The 19,748-nt window shown below is 43.2% G+C and overlaps 1 protein-coding gene across 4 annotated transcripts in view; it reads left to right on the top strand.

Annotated features, from left to right (window-relative positions):
- The first annotated feature begins 970 nt into the window (after positions 1-970).
- Positions 971-19,748, top strand: part of carm1l (coactivator-associated arginine methyltransferase 1, like) — a 46,290-nt gene continuing 27,512 nt past the window's right edge. For 3 of the 4 annotated variants that reach the window (XR_007895970.1, XM_051686492.1, XM_051686493.1), the window contains exons 1-5: positions 971-1,176; positions 6,205-6,330; positions 16,793-16,899; positions 16,986-17,090; positions 18,772-18,882. Coding sequence is in view for 2 of the 4 variants with exons in the window: in XM_051686492.1 (XP_051542452.1) it covers positions 1,023-1,176; positions 6,205-6,330; positions 16,793-16,899; positions 16,986-17,090; positions 18,772-18,882 (603 nt within the window). In the remaining 2 variants the exon portion in view is untranslated. The remainder of the gene's footprint in view (positions 1,177-6,204; positions 6,331-16,792; positions 16,900-16,985; positions 17,091-18,771; positions 18,883-19,748) is intronic. The other variant, XR_007895971.1, reaches the window with a different exon arrangement.

Raw genomic sequence — 19,748 nt, 5'->3', positions numbered from 1 at the left:
TAATAATATTTCAGACTGAAGATGGGTTTTGTTGGGTGAGATCTGTTTTATTGCTTGCACTCTTGAAGGTGAATCTGAAATAGTTTGTGAAGTGTCTCGAAAGTTTTCGTTCTCGTTGAGCAAATCAACAACACACTCGTCATCGCTGCTTCAGCTGGTAGAGAGATGCGTTTTATTTTTCCGATCTGCTCGCTACAGAATAGTTTGCTTTTCTTGTATGTTTTGCAAACTTGTCTAGTGGTTATTTCTTCTGACCTGGTGATGGGTGGAGGGCGGACCAGCTCAAAGGTGCATTGAGCCAACTACCGTACCGTAAAATTGCTTGTCGATTAGCGCCACCTATTGTAAAGGCGTGAATGTGCTAACAGCTAACATTCGCTTCGCTTTCTATGGGAAAGGGCCATTCGCCAACAATTCGCCCCTCATAATCGCGTCGCGTTTGGTGTGAAAAGGCCTTTACCCCACACCCACCATTTTGGAGGAAGATTTGGCTAAATTAATGTTTAGCTCATTTTTGTTTAGCTATTACATCATAGTTTTGGAGAGTAACAAATTAAACTGTAATGTACCTGAAAATTCACCTACTTGATTATTCTTTACATCATCATAATTTCCACAAATGGAATTTAATCGCAAAGGAGAAAATGGTAGAATGAAAGGAAAGAATAACAGAATGGCAAATGTGCAAATGTCTCTGAAATCTTCCTGAAAATGCTGTCACAAACCTTTTGTATATGGTTGTCTAGAAACCACCCCTGCTCTCATCTTACCCTGTGGCTCGTTTTACCCCCATCTCCCCTATAGTATGCAGTTTTCACCCGATGTTATATCTGTGTAGGGCTTTAATACCATTAAAAGTTATAGTGAAATCTGAAACATTCTTTCAGTTTAACTCCACCCTCTTTGTGTCAAGTCTGTTAAAGACCCTCCTCTCATTCGAACTTGTTCACAACCTCTGTCAAAAGATTAATACGAGAAGGATTGAGAGCTCCACCACCCTACAATGACAGCTTGATTCAATCATGGGTGACAATCAGACCAGCTTCTCCGTCACGCTGATATTTCTGAATGAGAATGATATAAACCAGGATCTGATTTCAACACAGAATCAACATCAGGAACTTACACTTAAAGTCCACAGAGAGTTGGAGGACATCTCTTTCACCATTAATGATGGTAACTAACACGTAACTTTACATGTTGAAACTCAAGAAGTTTGTCTATATTGCTTTTACATGTTCTTATATGTGTCCTGATCTTTATGTGTCATGCATAAATTGTAGACCATTAATGTATCATGACATAAATAATAAAAAATAAAATACAAATATTGCTCAGATGTTTTCAAATGCTCAGTTTTGTTTTAAGAATCAACTTCGTCTCAGATGATTCTGCTAAAATTCCTTTGGAAAAATAAACACAAATGAGACTATTGTTGATGTACAGTAAGATTATAGGGCTATAAAATCATTTTTATTGCATAGGTCAGATAATTTGGTTTTGGGAGAATTTAATGAATAATAATTGAGGTTATGTTGAAATATCCAACTTTTGATGTCAGACTTTGGTATCTTGGCAAATCTGGGCACAGTTTGAGACATAGTTGAGATCTCTTATGAAACTCCAGAGGAGACATATGGGAGGAAACTCTTAGAAGCAGGATATTTATTCAAAATTCTGCATTTGACCTCAGTTTAATCTCATTGCTGTCTAGGAGAAACAATTGAGATCTCGTTTGTGATTTTTCGTGTGGCTCCCTGTACCTTTGTCATTTCAGTTCTTTTTTTTTTTATTTGCCTTTTTCATATATTATAAAATAACTTTAGATATTTTTCTCTATGACAATTGTACAATAAATGATCAGACCAGAATGCACATGCTTGTATTATATATGTTTTGTGCTTTGAGATCAACCTCTAGATTATCACTGCAAATGCAGTAGTAATAATGAAAACAGGATCATGCAATGTTAACTTTTCATTATCTGCTCTTGTCTGAACATTTTGACGACAAGGAAGTGAAAATGCTTTCCAAATTACAGTTAACCGCATGCAACAGTTTTCACTGTAATTGCTTTGTCCAACCAAACAATTTCTTCCATAGCTCTTTGTATGGCAGTGTCATGTTTATGGAGACTCTTTATTCAGGTGTGCCACACATTTACTTAGCTCTCATTGTGTGGTCTGGCCGCACTGACAGTTCGCTTGAATTTACTGCATTGCTGTGCAGGCTCCATGAGCGGTGATGTGGTTCTGCTCTTGAGTTTTAGCATCGCCTACGCCGGACACTGTTTTCTTTGACATGGTACACTGGCCTTGGCCGCCAGCACTTTCTGCCTCCTGGTGCCCAAAATCAGATAGCTGCACCACTTTGCAGTAATGTTTTACCTCACATAGCAAGAAACTGTTCGGCTGCCAAGCTATTGGCAAAATTAATGCTAATGATATAGTTTCATTACAAAATATGCAAGCTGTACCTGGTATAGTGGTCGTCACAAAAAGTGCAAATCTTTTCAGCTTCAATCACAGAGAAATATGAAAGACATTATATAAGAGCATTGGATCTAACTAACACATTTGATCAAATCAATGAAAAATGTTCATTGCTATCCGATATAATAAGTCATAATGATAGTGCGTGATGGTGAAATCATAAGTGGGTCATTTCTACAATTTGGTGACATTTAAGTCCACAGAACAAGTTGTGGTATTTATAATGTTTAATTTCACCGCATTACAATTTTAATTGGCTTGGTAAAAAAAATAAAGACGAAAAAACATATATATTTATTTTATTTATAATGTTAAATACACCCTGCTGGGGTCCTAAAAGTCACATATATAATAATTTAAATCATTTTAAATTTATTGCACTAGTGTCATTTCCTCATGTCCCCAGAGCTGTGCGTCAAACATCTTGGACAAAAATAAGTGCCCATCTGAATTGTTCAAGTCAGTTAACTTGACCGGTACAACTTAAAATAATGATAAAATCTTGACCATGTCCCTTTAATAACATAGAGATCCTTATAAAAGTATTTATTTATTTATTTTCAAAAGTTTCAAAGCAGTAATGCCAACGAATTGTAGGAATGACCCAAGAAATCGTTCATTCATGTTAGTTCATAATGCATTAACTAATGTTAACATATACACTGATAAGCCAAATCATTATGACCACTCACAGGTGAAGCGAATTATGTTTATCATCTCCAAACAAGGCCAAATGTCAAGGTCTGGGTAGATTAGATGGTAAGCAAACAACCAATTCTTTTAGTCAGCGTGTTGAATGCAGGAGAAATGGGTAGGAGTAAAGACCTGAACGTCATTGACAATGGCAAAATTGTTATGGCCAGACGACTGGGTCAGAGCATCTCTGAAACGGCAAGGCTTGTGGGGTGCTCCTGGTCAGCAGTGGTGAGTTCCTACCGACAGTGGTCTGAGAAGGGACAAACCATAATCCCAAGGATCATCGATGCGCGAGGGCAATGAAGGCTATCCCGTCTGGTCCAAACCAACAGAAGGTCTACTGTAGGACAAGTCACAGAAATTTTAATGATGGTTACGGGAGGAATGTGTCACAATACACAGTGCATCGCACCCTGCTGCATTTAGGGCTGCGTAGACGCAGACTGGTCAGAGTTCCCATGATGACCCCTGTCCACCACTGAAAGCGCCTACAATGGGCAGGCGATGGTCGGAACTGGACCTTGGAGCAGTGGAAGAAGGTTGCCTGGACCGATGAGTCCCGTTTTCTTTTACACAACGTGGAAGGGTGTGTATGTGTGCACCGTTTACCTGGAGAAGTGATGGAACCAGGATGCACTGTGGGAAGACGACAAGCCAGTGGAGGGAGTGTGATGCTCTGGGCAATGTTCTGCTGGCAAACCCTGGGTCTGGCCATTCATGTGGACATCAAGTTGACACGTGCCACCTACCTAAACATGGTTGCAGGCCAGGTGCACCCCTTCATGGCAATGGTATTCCCTGATGGCAGTGGCCTCTTTAAGCAGGATAATGCGCCCTGCCACACTGCACACAATGTTCGGGAATGATTTGAGGAACATGATGAAGAGTTCAAGGTGTTGCCCTGGCCTCCAAATTCACCATGTGAATCCGATTGAGTATCTGTGGGATGTGCTGGACCAACAAGTCCGATCCATGGCAGCTCCACCTCACAACTTGAAGGAGCTGCTGCTAATGTCTTGGTGCCAGATACCACAGGACACCTTCAGGGGTCTTGTAGAGTCCATGCCTCGGTGGATCGGCACTGTTTTGGCGGCACGCGGAGGAACAACAGAATATTAGGCAGGTGGTCATAATGTTTTGACTCATCTGTGTACATCTTTTAATGTAAAAAATGTATTAGTGTATATAGAATTTAACATTAACCAAGATTAATAATTACTGTAAACATATTGTTCATTGTTAGTTCATATTAACTACTACATAAACTAATGTTAACAAATAAAATGTAAAGTGTTATCGAACCATCCAGAAAACAAATACCACCTTGTCACAACAATGTTCCAGTGTTCAACACTGAGCAAATATCTCTTAGAGTGCAATCTTAAGGATTATGCAAGTGCTAGATTAATTTCATATTTTGATTTATCTCAATCAGGGACGATTCAAGGGTCAGTGGTTATTCGGGGCTCAGCCCACACTTCCGTGTATACGTATTAGGTCATCCTTTGATGAAACATCGGAATTCAAAAAACTTAAAAATAAAAGTTTAAATGTATATGTGAGGTTCTGGCAAACTATAGAGTTCTGCCAAACTAGCAGAACTCATTATTTTCACATGCACATGAGATTGTGATTTGCTGCAAATGTTTGCCAGAAATTTGCAGCTCTTTACCGGTAGTGGTGAACCTACAGCAAACCTTTGACAACAATAGACAATTTAAAGTTTGCCACAAAGCTAATTTGCATGTGAAAATGTTCAGTGGCGAATTTGCGGCAAATTTGCAGTGAACTGTCTATTTATGTAAGGGTTTTGACCGTTCACACACAGCCGCTGTTGCGAGTCACGAGTGCTGTTCTTGCATGAGTGCACATACACATGAATGCTGGACATTACAGTTAAGCCTTTATCATTACATTAACTGGTTCTGCATATCTGTGGAAGGATCCTATCCAGTACTAAAACACACATTAGCCTAATACTAAATATATTGTGGATTTTGATCTTAAAACTCTAATAAATTAAAATACAAAATAAATTTGTGGTAGAGCCTGTGATTGGTCAACACCTTTTTCCCATCTTGCATAGCAAAAGAAAGAATGTAGAATATATAGAAAGGAATATTTACACAGCCGAATTAAGGCTGCTCTGTGCCAGCTCCATGTGTAATGATCCAATTCAGCATTAACTTTTAGCTATAGTAAAATATGCTGGATCTGGCCCACTTCAGCCTCTAGTATCAAAAGTGGCCCTGATGCTGCTTTGGTTCTTTGACAATTAAATACAGCATCAGTACAGCCTTAAACTTTTGTGTTGTCATGACAGAGTGTATATATATATATGTATCATCTAGAGACTGTTCTGACCAAAAATACGTTTAAAGTATTTTAATTCATTAAGTCGTTTGGAAAATATAGGCATATATATATATATATATATATATATATATATATGGCCCATAATGATTAATTGGCCTGTATCTTGTGAATATATTGTCCAAACTTCACAGAATTTGGTACACAGTGACATCAGGACACTCTGGTGACACATACCAAATTTGGTCAATTTATAATGCTAGGGGGGGACAATAAATAAAGAATGTTGAAATTTCCATCCAATACAACTGGATCCACAGCATCAGCAGGATCTGTTTGTTAAAATGTATAATTCTTGGTCATTCCCAAACTGCTTGGACCCCAATGATTGCTGCTTGTGGCTATATTTTATAATTCTATTTCATATTTCTATTTATAATTTCAAATTGTCATTCATCATTTATTGTTTCTATATTCATAATTTCATATTTAAACCATTCATTTCATTTCATTATTTTTGTAAATTAAATTTCTGTGTATATGCATTTTACTGCCTCTATGCAGTCTGTGTAAATGCACCTTTTCATAGTGTATACAGTATATGCCACTTTAGATGGACCCTTTCAGTGGTGGTAACTTTGAGAAGCACTGAATTATAATATTTCAATGCCATTCAGTATGTCTTGTGTATTTGCTTTTGTAGGTGATGGGGTTTGTGTTTTTAAATTCTCCATCACAAGGGAGACCGAGTGTTGTCGTATGGCCAGCCGTTCATTCCTCATAACGCTGGGTTGTTTCAGTATTGTCCTCCGATTCACCACTCAGTCAGGTCAGTATGTGCTTAATCCCCTCTTGCCATCGCTCTTCACTTCAAATTTTGCATATTTCATAATAGTTTTATGCGTTATGCATGTATATTTTTGAATGAGATGTGACTGCATAAAAGACTATTTAAACTGAGATGGAGCACCAGTAACAAAATGAATTGGAGAACTTGAAAGCCCAATATCCACCTTTTTCCTACATCCCATGATGCTTTGTGTGAAATGTGGGTGTTATCAAGGATGGATTATGGACTGGGTTAATGGGGCCAGTGCCCTGGGGCCTCTGGCTACTTGGGGCCTTATTTATATAAATGTCAAATTGATATAAATATACAAAAAGTGCTTGAATGTGTGACAGCCATATTATCTCTCCCTGTGCCCACAATTTTAAATAAAAGTCCCCTAAAAAGCCTCCCTTAAATGTTCAGCATAAGAAAAACGAGTAGTGGACATTTGCTAAAGTTTAAGTGTAATTTATTATTTATCAGCTATATATCCCTTGCACAGAGTAAAATATATAGTGTGCTCTGAGTGCGGATCTCTTTCCAACGAGAGACGAGGGACTGCTGTATTATCTGCATTAACAGAAACTTTGATGTCTGCGGCGATTCCAGACCCGTGGGTTTCTCAGTGCACCGAGCTGACAGAGTGAAAGACCTCTCAGGTAAAAGCAGATGTGGTGGTGTATGTGTTATGATCAACAAATCCTGGTGTGATCAGAGGAACCTACATTCTATCAAGTCTTTCTGCTCTCCTGATCTGGAATTTATCATACTTCTGTGTCAGCCATTCTGGCTACCGAGGGAATTCACAGCAGTCATTATTACAGCTGTGTACATCCCCCCACAAGCCGACACAGACTGGGCACTCAAGGAACTGTATGGGAGTATAAGTGAACAGGAAACCATGCACCCTGTGGCTACGTTCATTGTGACCAGGGACTTTAACAAAGCCAACTTCAAGTCAATAGCACCGAAATACTACCAACACATCAGTTTCAACACACGTGGGGACCGGGTTTTGGACCATTGTTACTCTCCCTTCCGCGATGGCTACAAATCCCTCCCCTGTCCACCATTTGGCAAATCGGATCACTCTTCCATTCTGCCCACTTACAGGCAGAAACTGAAACAGGAAGCACCCACTCTCAGAACGATCCAATGCTGGTCAGACCAATCAGATTCTACATTACAAGACTGTTTTGATCACGTGGACTGGGCTGGACTGGACTCACATTTTATACTTCTCTTTATACTTCTCTTAATAACACACTGGCAACTGACTATCAACCGACAGCTGACTGTCAACACAACACTTCATATTTATTTCCACTTATTACATGGGGGGTACAGTGTATTTTTATTGTATACAGTCTTCTTATTTTGTGTATACCTTTTCAACTATGAGCCTACATTTACACAGTTGTTTTTGGAACCCAGCCAAATATTATATGAATTGGTAATATCTGTGTTATATATTCTTCACTTTCACACATTATTTTAAGGCTCTCTGATTAAAACCACCAGTCTTTATTTTTCATGAGGAAGACCATTGGGATTCTGTGTAATAACATGTTTCTTCATTCTGTCATCTCCACAGAAATAGAGTAAGCAGGAGTATCCTCCTCTGTGTCACTGCGTGTCTTTAATATTCTGTGCACTGTATGAACCCATGAACAAGAACATTTGTCATTATGCTAACATTAAATTAAAGATAAACCAGTCCCTATCAAAATCCTTGCTTATATTTCTGCTCAAGTTTGGCATGAACATCAGCAGGTGGCACACAATTTGGAGCACTTCAGACGTGGTTAATCTTCAGGCGCTCTTCAGGAGCTGCTCTAAATGTGCTGTCGGCAGTGCGGCTCGATGAGACAGTTGAAGTTTTACATGATGCAATAAATAACTCCGGTAAATGCAACACAAAAGCACAGCGGTCATAGAATTTCTAGATTCGCCTAAAATTCCATCCAATGCTGATGCTTATGTTGAAGGAGGGGGTCCACCAGGAAGCTGGTGCCCAGGGTCCTCGCATGATCATAATCCGTTCCTGGGTGTTACTTTCATTATCAAGTAAACACAGTTGTTGTTGCAGCGTACATTCATTCATTCTTTCATTGTGGTTTGGGGATTTTGAGGAGAGGGTGTCTGATTTCATGAAGACAAACTGTACATCAGTCTCTTTGTCAGTGTGTTACTGAATGATAATAAAGTGCAAAAATTTCATTCAAGACAAAGAAAGTGCAAACAAAACCGACGTGCTGTATCTCCCAGATGCAGTTGAAGTGTAATCTAAGCACAAACTCAACATTTCGAGCTAAATAATTTTTTTTTTTTTTTTGTGGAGTAGCCTACCTTTCTGATGTGTGTGCATGTCATCTTGTCACCCTGCATGTTGATATCAGACAGACACTCTGAGGAAGTGCAGTGAAGTTCTAGTGTTTAGTTTCAACCCAGGATTAATGCAGGAACTGCGCTCAGCGACCGACCTTGCTCTTCGGGCGATGAAGGTCATGGCGCGGACTCTCGGGCAGGCGATGTCCACGTTGGTGGTCCAGGAACGCCACATTTGGCTCAACCTGGTCGAGGTGAGAGAGGCTGACAAGGCACGGTTCCTTGATGCCCCCATCTCCCAGGTTGGCCTGTTCGACGACACCGTCAAGGACTTTGCCCAGCAGTTCTCGGCGGTGAAGCAGCAGACGAAGGTCATTCAACATATCCTTCCCCGGCGTGAGTCAAGACCTCACACCCCATCTGCTCATCGCAAAGGGCATCCTTCTGCAGCAACAGCACCGGCTCCGCCGCAGCCTGCCCCCACGGCCCGGCCCCGGCGTGGAGCCAACTGCAGGAAGCAGACGCCACGGCCGGCCGCAAAGAACCCGAGAAAGGCTTCGAAGTGCCGTGAGGCCCCACCCGCTGGAACATCCGACGAGATTGTCCCCTTGGTCCCCCTCGCCCGGAGCTTGGACGCGTGGCTCGCGCTTTCCAACCCGTCGCGATGGCTGATCAGGACCGTCTGACTTGGCTATGCGATTCAGTTCACCAGGCATCTGCTCAGGTTCAGCGGCATCCGCTTCACCTCAGTGAAGGGCGAGAACGCCATTACCTTGCGCGTGGAAATCGCTACCCTTCTACGGAAGGGTGCGATAAAGCCTGTCCCTCCGGCCGAGATGAAGAAGGGGTTTTACAGCCCCTACTTCATCGTACTGAAGAAAGGCAGTGGGTTGCGGCCAATCTTGGACCTGAGAGTATTGACTCCCGTTCAAGATACTGATGCAAAAACGCATTCTAGCGAGTGTCCGGCATCAAGATTGGTTTGCAGCGGTAGATCTGAAGGACACATACTTCCATGTCTCGGTTTTACCTCGACACAGACCCTTCCTGCGGTTTGCTTTCGAGGGCCGGGCGTACCAGTACAAGGTCCTCCCCTTCAGCCTGTCCTTATCCCCTCGCGTCTTCACGAAGGTCGCAGAGGCAGTCCTTGCTCTGCTAAGGGAAGTGGCCATTTGCATACTCAACTACCTCGATGACTGGCTGATCTTAGCTCACTCTCGAGAGTTACTGTGCACACACAGGGACCTGGTGCTCAGGCACCTCAGCCGGCTGGGGCTTCAGGTCAGCTGGGAAAAGAGCAAGCTCTCCCCGGTTCAGAGCATCTCTTTTCTCGGCTTGGTGTTGGACACGCACAGTCGGTGCTGAACTGACTGAAGGCATTCAGGCGGAAGACAGCGGTTCCACTGAAAATCTTTCAGAGGCTCCAAGCCACACCACTTGGGTTGATGCATATGAGACCACTTCAGCACTGGCTTCAGACTCGAGTCCCGAGATGGGCATGGCACCGCGGGACACATTGTGTGGTCGTCATGCCAATGTGTCGCCACCTCTTCAGCCCTTGGACCGACCTGACATTTCTACGGGCAGGGGTTCCACTAGTACAGGTCTCCAGGTGCATCGTGGTTACGACGGATGCCTCCAAGACGGGCTGGGGCACTGTATGCAATGGGGACGCAGCCGCCGACTCCTGGACTGGCCCGCAGCTATGTTGGCACATCAACTGCCTCAAGTTGTTGGCAGTACTGCTTGCCCTGCGGAGGCTTCGGCCATTGATCCAGGGCAAGCATGTGCCAAGGCGGCTTACGCTCCCGTACAATGCCAACTCGCCCGCGTCTCCTCCTCTGGAGTCAGCAGCACCTCAAGTCGCTGCGAGCCACTCACATCCCGGGCGACCACAACACCGCAGCGGATGCGCTGCCATGACAGGTTATGCTCAGGGGAGAGTGGAAACTCCACCCCTAGGTGGTCCAGCTGATTTGGAGTTGATTCGGTCAAGCACACTTTTTGCTTCCCGGGAATCCTCCCACTGCCCGATTTGGTACGCCCTGGCACACAGCTGGCCCCCAGGTCTACGAAAATATGCTTTTCCCCCAGTGAGCCTACTTGCACAGACCCAGTGCAAGGTCAGGGAGGATGAGGAGCAGGTCATCCTGGTAGCACCCTACTGGCCCATCCAGACGTGGTTCTCGGACCTCACGCTCCATGCGACAGCCCCCCCTGGCAATTTCCCCTGAGGAAGGACCTTTTTTCTCAGGGATGGGGCACCATCTGGCACCCACGACCAGACCTCTGGAACCTCCATGTCTGGCCTCTGGACAGGATGCGGAAGACCTAAGTGGCCTACCACCCGTGGTGGTAGACACAATCACTCAGGCTAGGGCTCCCTCTACGAGGCGCCTGAATGCCTTGAAGTGGCGTCTGTTCGCTAAGTGGTGTTCTTCCCAATGCGAAGACCCCCAGAGATGCACAGTCGGATCGGTGCTTTCCTTCCTGCAGGAGAGGTTGGAGGGGGCGACTGTCCCCTTCCACCTTGAAGGTGTATGTAGCTGCCATTTCGGCACATCACAATGCAGTGGATGGTAAGTGTTTGGGGAAGCACGACTTGATCATCAGGTTCCTGAGAGGGGCTCGGAGGTTGCACCCCCCCAGACCGCACCTCATTCCCTCATGGGATCTCTCTGTAGTCCTTCGGAGACTACGGGGAGCTCCATTCGAGCCGTTGGAGTCAGCCGAGTTAAAGGCACTCTCTCTGAAGTCTGCCCTCCTGACTGCACTCACTTCCATCAAGAGGGTAGGGGACCTGTAGGCGTTCTCTGTCAGTGAAACATGCCTGGAGTTCGGTCCGGGCTACTCTCACGTGATCCTGAGACCCCGACTGGGCTATGTGCCCAAGGTTCCCATGACCCCATTTAGGGATCAGGTGGTGAACCTGCAAGTACTGCCCCAGGAGGAGGCAGACCCAGCCTTGGCATTGCTGTGTCCTGTTTACGCATCTATTTGGATCGTACGCAGAGCTTTAGAAATTCCGAGCAGCTCTTTGTCTGCTTTGGTGGACAGTGGAAAGGAAGCGCTGTCTCCAAACAGAGGATTTCCCATTGGGCCATTGACGCCATCATGATGGCATATCACGCTCAGCAAGTGCCGCCCCCCGCAAGGCTACGAGCCCATTCTACCAGGAGTGTGGCGGCCTCCTGGGCCCTGACCAATGGCACCTCTCTAGCAGACATCTGCAAAGCAGCGAGCTGGGCAACACCCAACACCTTTGTGAGGTTCTACAATCTCTGGGTTGAGCCGGTTTCATCCCATGTTTTGTCAGGTACGAACAGGTAAGTTCTGGGACAGCTGGCCGGGTGTACCACTTGTGCATAGCGCCTTTCCCTCCTTTGAGGTGAAGACGTGTGCTGTTGACTCCCAGTATTGTGCACAAAGTGGTGATCCCTGGATGACATTCCTCCTTAGCCCTGTGGCAGACGAGTTGCAGAGAAACTCGCTGCCAGCCCAGTACATGTGCTAACTAAGCCCTGTACTGGGGTAGGTGCTCCACATGTGCTGGTTCCCCATAGGTGGCCGCATGTGATATATATCTGCCACTAAATCGTTTCCCTGTTGGTAAACTGCGTCTTCCTTGGTCACCGTGTTTACCGGTCACCATGTTTGTAGAGTTCCTCCCCTAGGACCTACCATGGGACTTCTCCACATGACATACTTCCAACATGACTCGGTAAGACCATGAGATGTATTTCCACTCAAAATACCCCCCCCCCCGGGCGGGGTGTGGTCTCTGCGGTGTCTTCCCCTTGGGAGTGACACCCCCCTGACGTAGACACTTATGGCCCCAGTTGGTAAACAAATTCCACTCTTTTTGGGGAGAAAAGAGAGGAAAAGAGGCCACGACTGGGCTAGCCTGTCCCTATTTTTTGGACAATCGACTTGTTCCCGAAGGACCGTTCGACGCTCATAAGAGCGTTGGGGGAGGTTACGTGATGGCCTGGTGTGCTGGCTACGAGGCACACAGCGGTCTGCCGGTCTTGCACCACCAGTCCACGTAACACAGTTCAGCTTATTGTGGCATTTCGAATAGGGACCCCTAGTGTCACTACATCGACACAACATTGAGTGAGTGACAGATAGGGAATGTCCTGGTTACTTTCGTAACCTCCATTCCCTGATGGAGGGAACGAGACATTGTGTCCCTCCTGCCACAATACTGAACTACCCGCTGAAATGACTGGGACTTTGTCTCGGCTCCTCAGCACAAAATCTGAATGAGTGGTTGCATACCGGCTCCTTTTATACCCATATGTCCAGGGGAGTGGCATGCAAATTCCACTCGCCAATTCCCACTGGCCTTTTTTCAAAGATCAGAGGTGTTTGGGGCTCCCAAGAGTGACCCATAGTGTCACTACATCGACATAACATTCCGTTCCCTCCATCAGGGAACGGAGGTTATGAAAGTAACCAGGACGTTTTTGTCTACCTATGTATGTTTTTTTGTTTTTTTTATCCAATCACATAACATTTGGCACCCCGTTTACAACTTTATTTCGCATTGACCATTTGCAATCGGATCATCTGAAACATGTCTTAAAACCACCTGTAAACAGGGTCCAGGCAAAATGTCTGCAGCCAAAACTAGTAAATTCTATAGAACAGGGGTCGGCAACCTATAGACTATTTTATTTATATAATTTCTGCTCCTGCTTTCCAATCTACATCTTGATGTAATCCTTCCTCATGATCACTCACTGTGTTTTCATGAGCTGAATGGAAGACTAAACAAAAAGTTAAAATGTGACGAGAATGCAGTATACCCAACAGACTCGTGCAGCATGTGCAAGCCATTCACTCATCACAAGCCATCTCGAGGTGCATTTTTAAATATTGAAGCTTTTTAACTTTACACCGTGTTTAAAATCCGTCTGCGCAAGACTTGAAAGAAACAGCAAGATGCGCTGCAGCAGTCAAAGAAGTCCATCTAGTGTGTAACTACACTAGAAAACAAATGAAACACTGTGCAGATGTGCGCAAAAAAACATTCGGTGTGAACAGCCCCTGCGATCTCTCAAAGGTGTATATCTATGTTGCCATTTCAAGTGCTTTAGTAGGTACTTGTGCTTCAGATCTGCATTTATCTTGTTATCTGCATTTGTCATAAACTTGTAGTAATGGGGATATTTCCATTTAGTAAAACAGCCACTCGTATCTTCCACCATCATTTCACTTGAGCGATTTCCCAACATAGTGCCGCGAGCTCACATGCGCTGGCATTTTGCCAATGCATTTAAAGGGGGCACATTGAATTAGAAAACGAATGTTAACATTAGACATTAAATTAAAATTTTCAATTCAATAATGTTTTATATAGAATTGTTAAAAGTCTATAAAGTATGTAATGCAAGTACATCATAAGTATCTGTAATTAAATTACTAAAAAATGAAGAGTAATCCTGTACTTTACTTTTCAAGGAAAAAGTTATTTAATTGCAGTAATACGTTACACCCAACACTGGGCATCCACACCCATAGGAGCACTGTCTCTTGCCAGAGAGAGAACAGAGGGCAATGATTGATTTGTGTGATGCAAAGAAATCTACCACAGCTGAATCACCACCTGAGGGTGAAGTCTCCACTCTCCACACAGAGTGTTCCCTTTGGACAGCAGATCTGCCCAGGTATTCATCATTTCTGGAACATGCGTCACCCGTATTGAGACGATCTGACTAGGACATGGTGGCCTTAAAGGAACTGTTGCTAGAAACACGGTCAGTAACTCCAGAAAGTTTGTGCACGTTTTGTAGTTGCTTAGGCAAAACTCCATTCACTATTCTGCCTTCGCACACCACACCTCAACCTGTGAGTGATGCATCTGTTGTCACTCTCAGAGAGACCGGCCCCAAAGGGGTTCTCTAACGATGAAGAGCACACATGCCCTCTGACTTCACTGTTCTGCCAAGGACACAAGCACTGCTATCCAGTGATGAAGCTCTCAGTTGCAGTAGTCCTAACGGAATGACTGACCCCGTCAAGGCCATCAATCCCAACAGATGTGGACTCTCTCTGAAAAGGGACAAACAACCATGAATAGATCCAATGCGCTCCCCTGACAGAAATGCTCGATACAGATCGTAATTCCATCTGAGACCTAGATATAATACTTGCCGTGAGGGCACTAGAAAGCTCTTCGCCTCATTTAATTTAAAACCTCTCTCTCCGAGTGCGACACCACCGCTCTCATATCTATCTCCATGACGGAGTGCAGATGATTATTTCATCCAGATAATCCGACACTCTGAGACTCGTTATTCTCAGTGGCATCAGTGCCATTTCTGCACACTTTCTAATGAGAGATTATAAAGAACCGTAAAAAAATTGTAGAATACACCACGATAAGCAAACCTCAGGAATTTCCTGTGTAAGGATAATTGCCTATTTGGACATATGTGTCCTTCAGATCGACTCATGTAAACCAGTCTCTTGGTAGAATAAACTGAGAGAGTGTTCTGAGACTGAGCATTTTGGATTTGTATTTTCTGAGGTGTTTGTTGAGGTTCTGCAAATCTAGAATGGGACGGAGACATTATCAACCCCCCAAACTCTTTACTGAAGGGAAATGTGCCACAGAGACAGTACCAAATGCTGTTCACCTACTCCATGTCCTGAACCGGACCACTGGTTTCTGGGAGCAAATCCATTCTAGAGAAGGCTTTGACAGGCACCCTGAAAATGGCTTGTCCCAAAAACATTGCATCTCTGCAACACACAGAGGCATGGCTGGAATAAGCTGCTTGATTACACCGGACGGCAGCCATTTACAATCGTTCAGATCTCTCTCCTTGCCCTGGCCTGCCTGTTGTGACGGTCAGTCAATGGAGAGCTTGGCCACTGCATGTATGCACTTTTAAATAAGATCCAGCTCTCCCTGGACAGGAGAGTAGGACTCATTCAGAGTGCTGTCCGGTCAGGAAGGAGGATCAGCAGGGAGAATAGCATCCCCCTCATCCTCCTCCCGATCGTCCTCCAAAATATTATTGTCGTTGTCATACTCCTCTTCCTCCTCTCTTCCCCTGGCAAAGGAGGGGTTCAAAGAGAGGAGGTAGCTCCGGAGAGACTTCATCCATCAGATCACGCTGTTCCTGTGGGGGCTCTTTCTTCACGGACAGCATAGAAAAATAGGGATCCCCACTATTCACGGCTGCGACCCCCCACTCTTCTTTCCAAAATGCGTAACATGATTTGAGAGCAGTGCGGGCAACACTCGGGATTAGCAAGTGTCGCTTGCGAGTGTCTGACCCCTTGAGAGGCGATACATAGCGGTTAGGAATTCTTCAGAGAAATCATCAATCCACACATGCACGGGTCCTTTTCCTAAGCTCCACTGCTCAAAGAGCTTGCAGTCACCATAACAGAGACTCAAACTTAAAAAACACTAAACAAGTTTCAAGTGTTAATCTCCTTATAATGTGACTAGACCCGCCAATCCGTTACACCACCACAGCGTGCTGGAGAGTATAAAGCTAAAACAGAACAACAGTGTCAATGTCGACGGTTCTGCCTGACGGCTCGTTTGACGAACAGTTAAGCGACCACTCCCCTGCGAGCCCTGCTGAGGCTTCTAATGATCTTCACATGGAAGAGATCGAGAATGAAGAAGGGACCTACGGCAGTGATTTATGTCAGCTGGCCAAATGAAAAGAAATTTCATTTCAAATTTATTGTATAGCCAGTTTCACAATAACAGATTTACAGAGAACCTTAATAGTGCCTTAATAAGCCATTCAATCCCAAGTGAGCAAGCCAAAAACAGCTATGGCAAGGAGAAAAAAGAAAGATAGGCCTACAAAACAAATACAAACTATTGTGGAATGATGCCGCTTGCTTTTATTTATTTTATAATTAATACAATGAAATTCATACATTTTTAACTGTGAATTTAGAGCCAAATATGTTTTGGGGCCACTGTAAATGCATTTTATTTTTTTTATCTCTTACTGTTAATACTGAACATTTTGTAATCTTTTTCTCTCTCTCAAATTTTCTGTGGGCCCTTTATTAATTAACTAAATTTATTACTGTTTTGGACTAAATTGTACTAACATTACTCTTCAAAAAAGGAACATTCTGCCCTTCTGCACAGAGTTTCAGATGTTTCACACAATGCTGAGCTTGTGGAACGACCCCAGGAGAAATCAGTCTGTGTTTCACCAGCGGACAGATGATTCATCTGCACTACAGTACTTCCAGGTAAGCTGAAGAATTACCCTATATGAACCTGGAAACTTATTCCTTTCCATTTTATGTAATACAAGATATTTTGTGTTTTCTCTCAGTTCTATGGCTGTCTGTCACAGCAGCAGAACATGCTACAGGATTATCTCAGAATTGCAACATACCAAAAAGCCATTTTGCTCAATGATGTTGACTTCAAAGATAAAGTATGTGTTTTGTTGTTTAGACAGTTAGTTATTCTGATTTACCTGATCATTTGTATGCAAATAAATAGTCCACTCGCAAAATTAAAATTTTGTTATTATTTACTATCATGTTGTTCCAAACGTGCATGCAAAAAGGAGACTTTTTAATCTTCATGCAGATCTTTTCCAAACTTTGAAAGTTTATGGTGACCACAGCTCTCAAGCTCCAAAACAGTCCACTGAAACACCATATAGTATCATAATAGTTGTTCATTTGACATATGTGCTGTAAGTGTTCTGATGCCAAACGATAGCTTTTTGTGAGGAACAGACCAAAATTGAAGTCATTATTTACTAAAAATCTTCCAGAATAAACAATAGCTGCTTTTCCACCATTGGGCCAAACGGTTCTGAGCACGACGAGGAATAAAGAATACACAGAATATAGCATTATATTACTTGTATAATATTTTAGTCTTGGAACTTTTAACTTTCTGTGCGTTCGTGTCCGGTGGCATGCACAGCCCCTCAGCAAATGATGGTAAACCTTTTTATCTTTGCTTTCCTTTTTCCGACATGAGCCATGTTTTTACTGTGCTTTAGCAGAGTAAAAACCAGGGGGAAAAGCAGTCCTAAAAACTGGAATATGCCATTATCCTCCATAGTGCACTTGCTCCATTGTTTACCTCTCACGCCGTCGACAGCTGAAGTATTTGTTATGTACATTCAAACACCACAGTGGGAAAAAAAACGTAACCGTGCCAACTGGCCCGGATTAGCACGGAACAGCATTGTTTTGCAACGAGAACCATTCAGCCCGATGGTGGGAAAACGGCTAATGTCAAACTTGCCATGACTCAGTGTGTCATTTTTGAATCTGACATGGATGCAAATAATATTTTAGATCCTCGGTGGAGGGCAACATTTTTAGTAAATAATGACTTAAAGGTTCACTCAATATTTTTTTTCCTTCTAAACTTTAACTTCTAAAGATACGAATAGTAATTTTGAAACATATGTATAAAATCATAACCACTCATGTGAGATGAAGAGCTCATTCATATCAGAAACCTTATAAATGCTTTTTTATTCTACATGGGGCAGGGGCACCTCATAGGGGCAGCCATGTTAGCATCACATGACCTGCTTAATACTACTTGCTTAATCTCAGTAACTGCTCTGTTATTGGACACTTTCATTCATGGATTAAATTAATCCTGGTTTACTGTGCACAATGAATTTCTACAATGGCATTGGTAACTGAAAACAACTGTTTGAATGATGCAACATCCAGGCCACTAGGTGTCAGTATAAGCCACTTTGACATACTTAAAAAATAACTGAGTGCACCTTTACATTTCAGCCTGTTTGTCACACAAAGCTATGGTATGGCTCTAAGAATTCAGTTATAGCCCAGGGGTCCTATGGACTACTTTCACGATACTTTTATGGTGTCTTTTCTCCTTTGGTCACTATAATCTGTTGTCAAATTGAAGCTGAGCTGCATGAGGAGATGTTCAAACACAAAACATTATTGCTTAAAAATTGCTAGATAAAACGCTAGAACTCTTCCTTTAATTTCTGAAAGAAAAATCTTACGCACTTTTAGTGAAATAAACAATAACTGGACTTTTCTCTAGCAATAAAAAGTTTGCCTGAACTGAATACTTTGTTAAATGTTATTCATTTAATTTGTTTGTAGGTGGTTCTTGATGTTGGCTGTGGAACAGGGATATTGTCTTTCTTTGCCGTTCAGGCAGGAGCTAAGAAAGTGTACGCGGTGGAGGCCAGTTCTGTAGCCAAATATGCTGAAGTACAAACAATCTATACCTCATTTAATTTAATTCTACTTTTAAATTTCTGTCTTTAATGGAATAGTACACACAAAAATTAAAATTATTTTATCCATTTACGAAACCTCATGTAATTCCAAACCCGTATGACTTTTTCTTCTTCTGTGGAACACAAAATGAGAAGTTTAGCAGAATGTCTGAGCTTTTGTTGTCCATATATAGTACCATAAAAGTATAGTCAACATGACTTGTGTGCTATATTTGAAGTCTTCTCAAGCCACACGATAGCTTTGTGCAGGGAAGTTCGTTCAGGCCCGGCTCCATAGGGGGGCCTGTGTGGTTCTGGCCCACCCAATCATGAACTTGGTCCACCTTGAGAATTACACCTACACCTACCCCTCCAACTGTGCCCACCTTACATCTTAGAGCTGGAGCCAGGCCTGAGTTCGTTATTCACTAATATTCATCCTCTTCGCTGCAACTTTCAAATTTCATTTCTGCATATTCAAATTTGGCATGTCTTGATCGGTTATGAGACATGAGACAACTAAGGCCATTTACCATCATTGATGTCAAACTTGGCATGACGGGTCTATATGTGCAATATTTAAATATAAATTAGGGCTGTCTAGTTGCCTTGGAACAGCTGTTGGTTTGTTGCCTGTACAGCTGGATTTGCGCTTACTGCCCCCTGCTGACTGCAAGTTGCAAAAACATGAAGGTGGTACTTCTAGCTTGAATTGTTCTGTTGGTAGGAAAATTCTTTATTGCAGAATTTCTGTATGACCAGGGGACACGCAATAATTTTTAACACATTAATCACACTGAATTAAAACATTAAAATTGACAGCCTGAATCTACCTGCAAACACAAATGAAATTTGAGG

Source organism: Myxocyprinus asiaticus, chromosome 43 (genome assembly GCF_019703515.2).
Source record: "Myxocyprinus asiaticus isolate MX2 ecotype Aquarium Trade chromosome 43, UBuf_Myxa_2, whole genome shotgun sequence".
Lineage (NCBI taxonomy): Eukaryota > Metazoa > Chordata > Actinopteri > Cypriniformes > Catostomidae > Myxocyprinus > Myxocyprinus asiaticus.
This window is presented reverse-complemented; position numbering and strand designations above follow the sequence as displayed.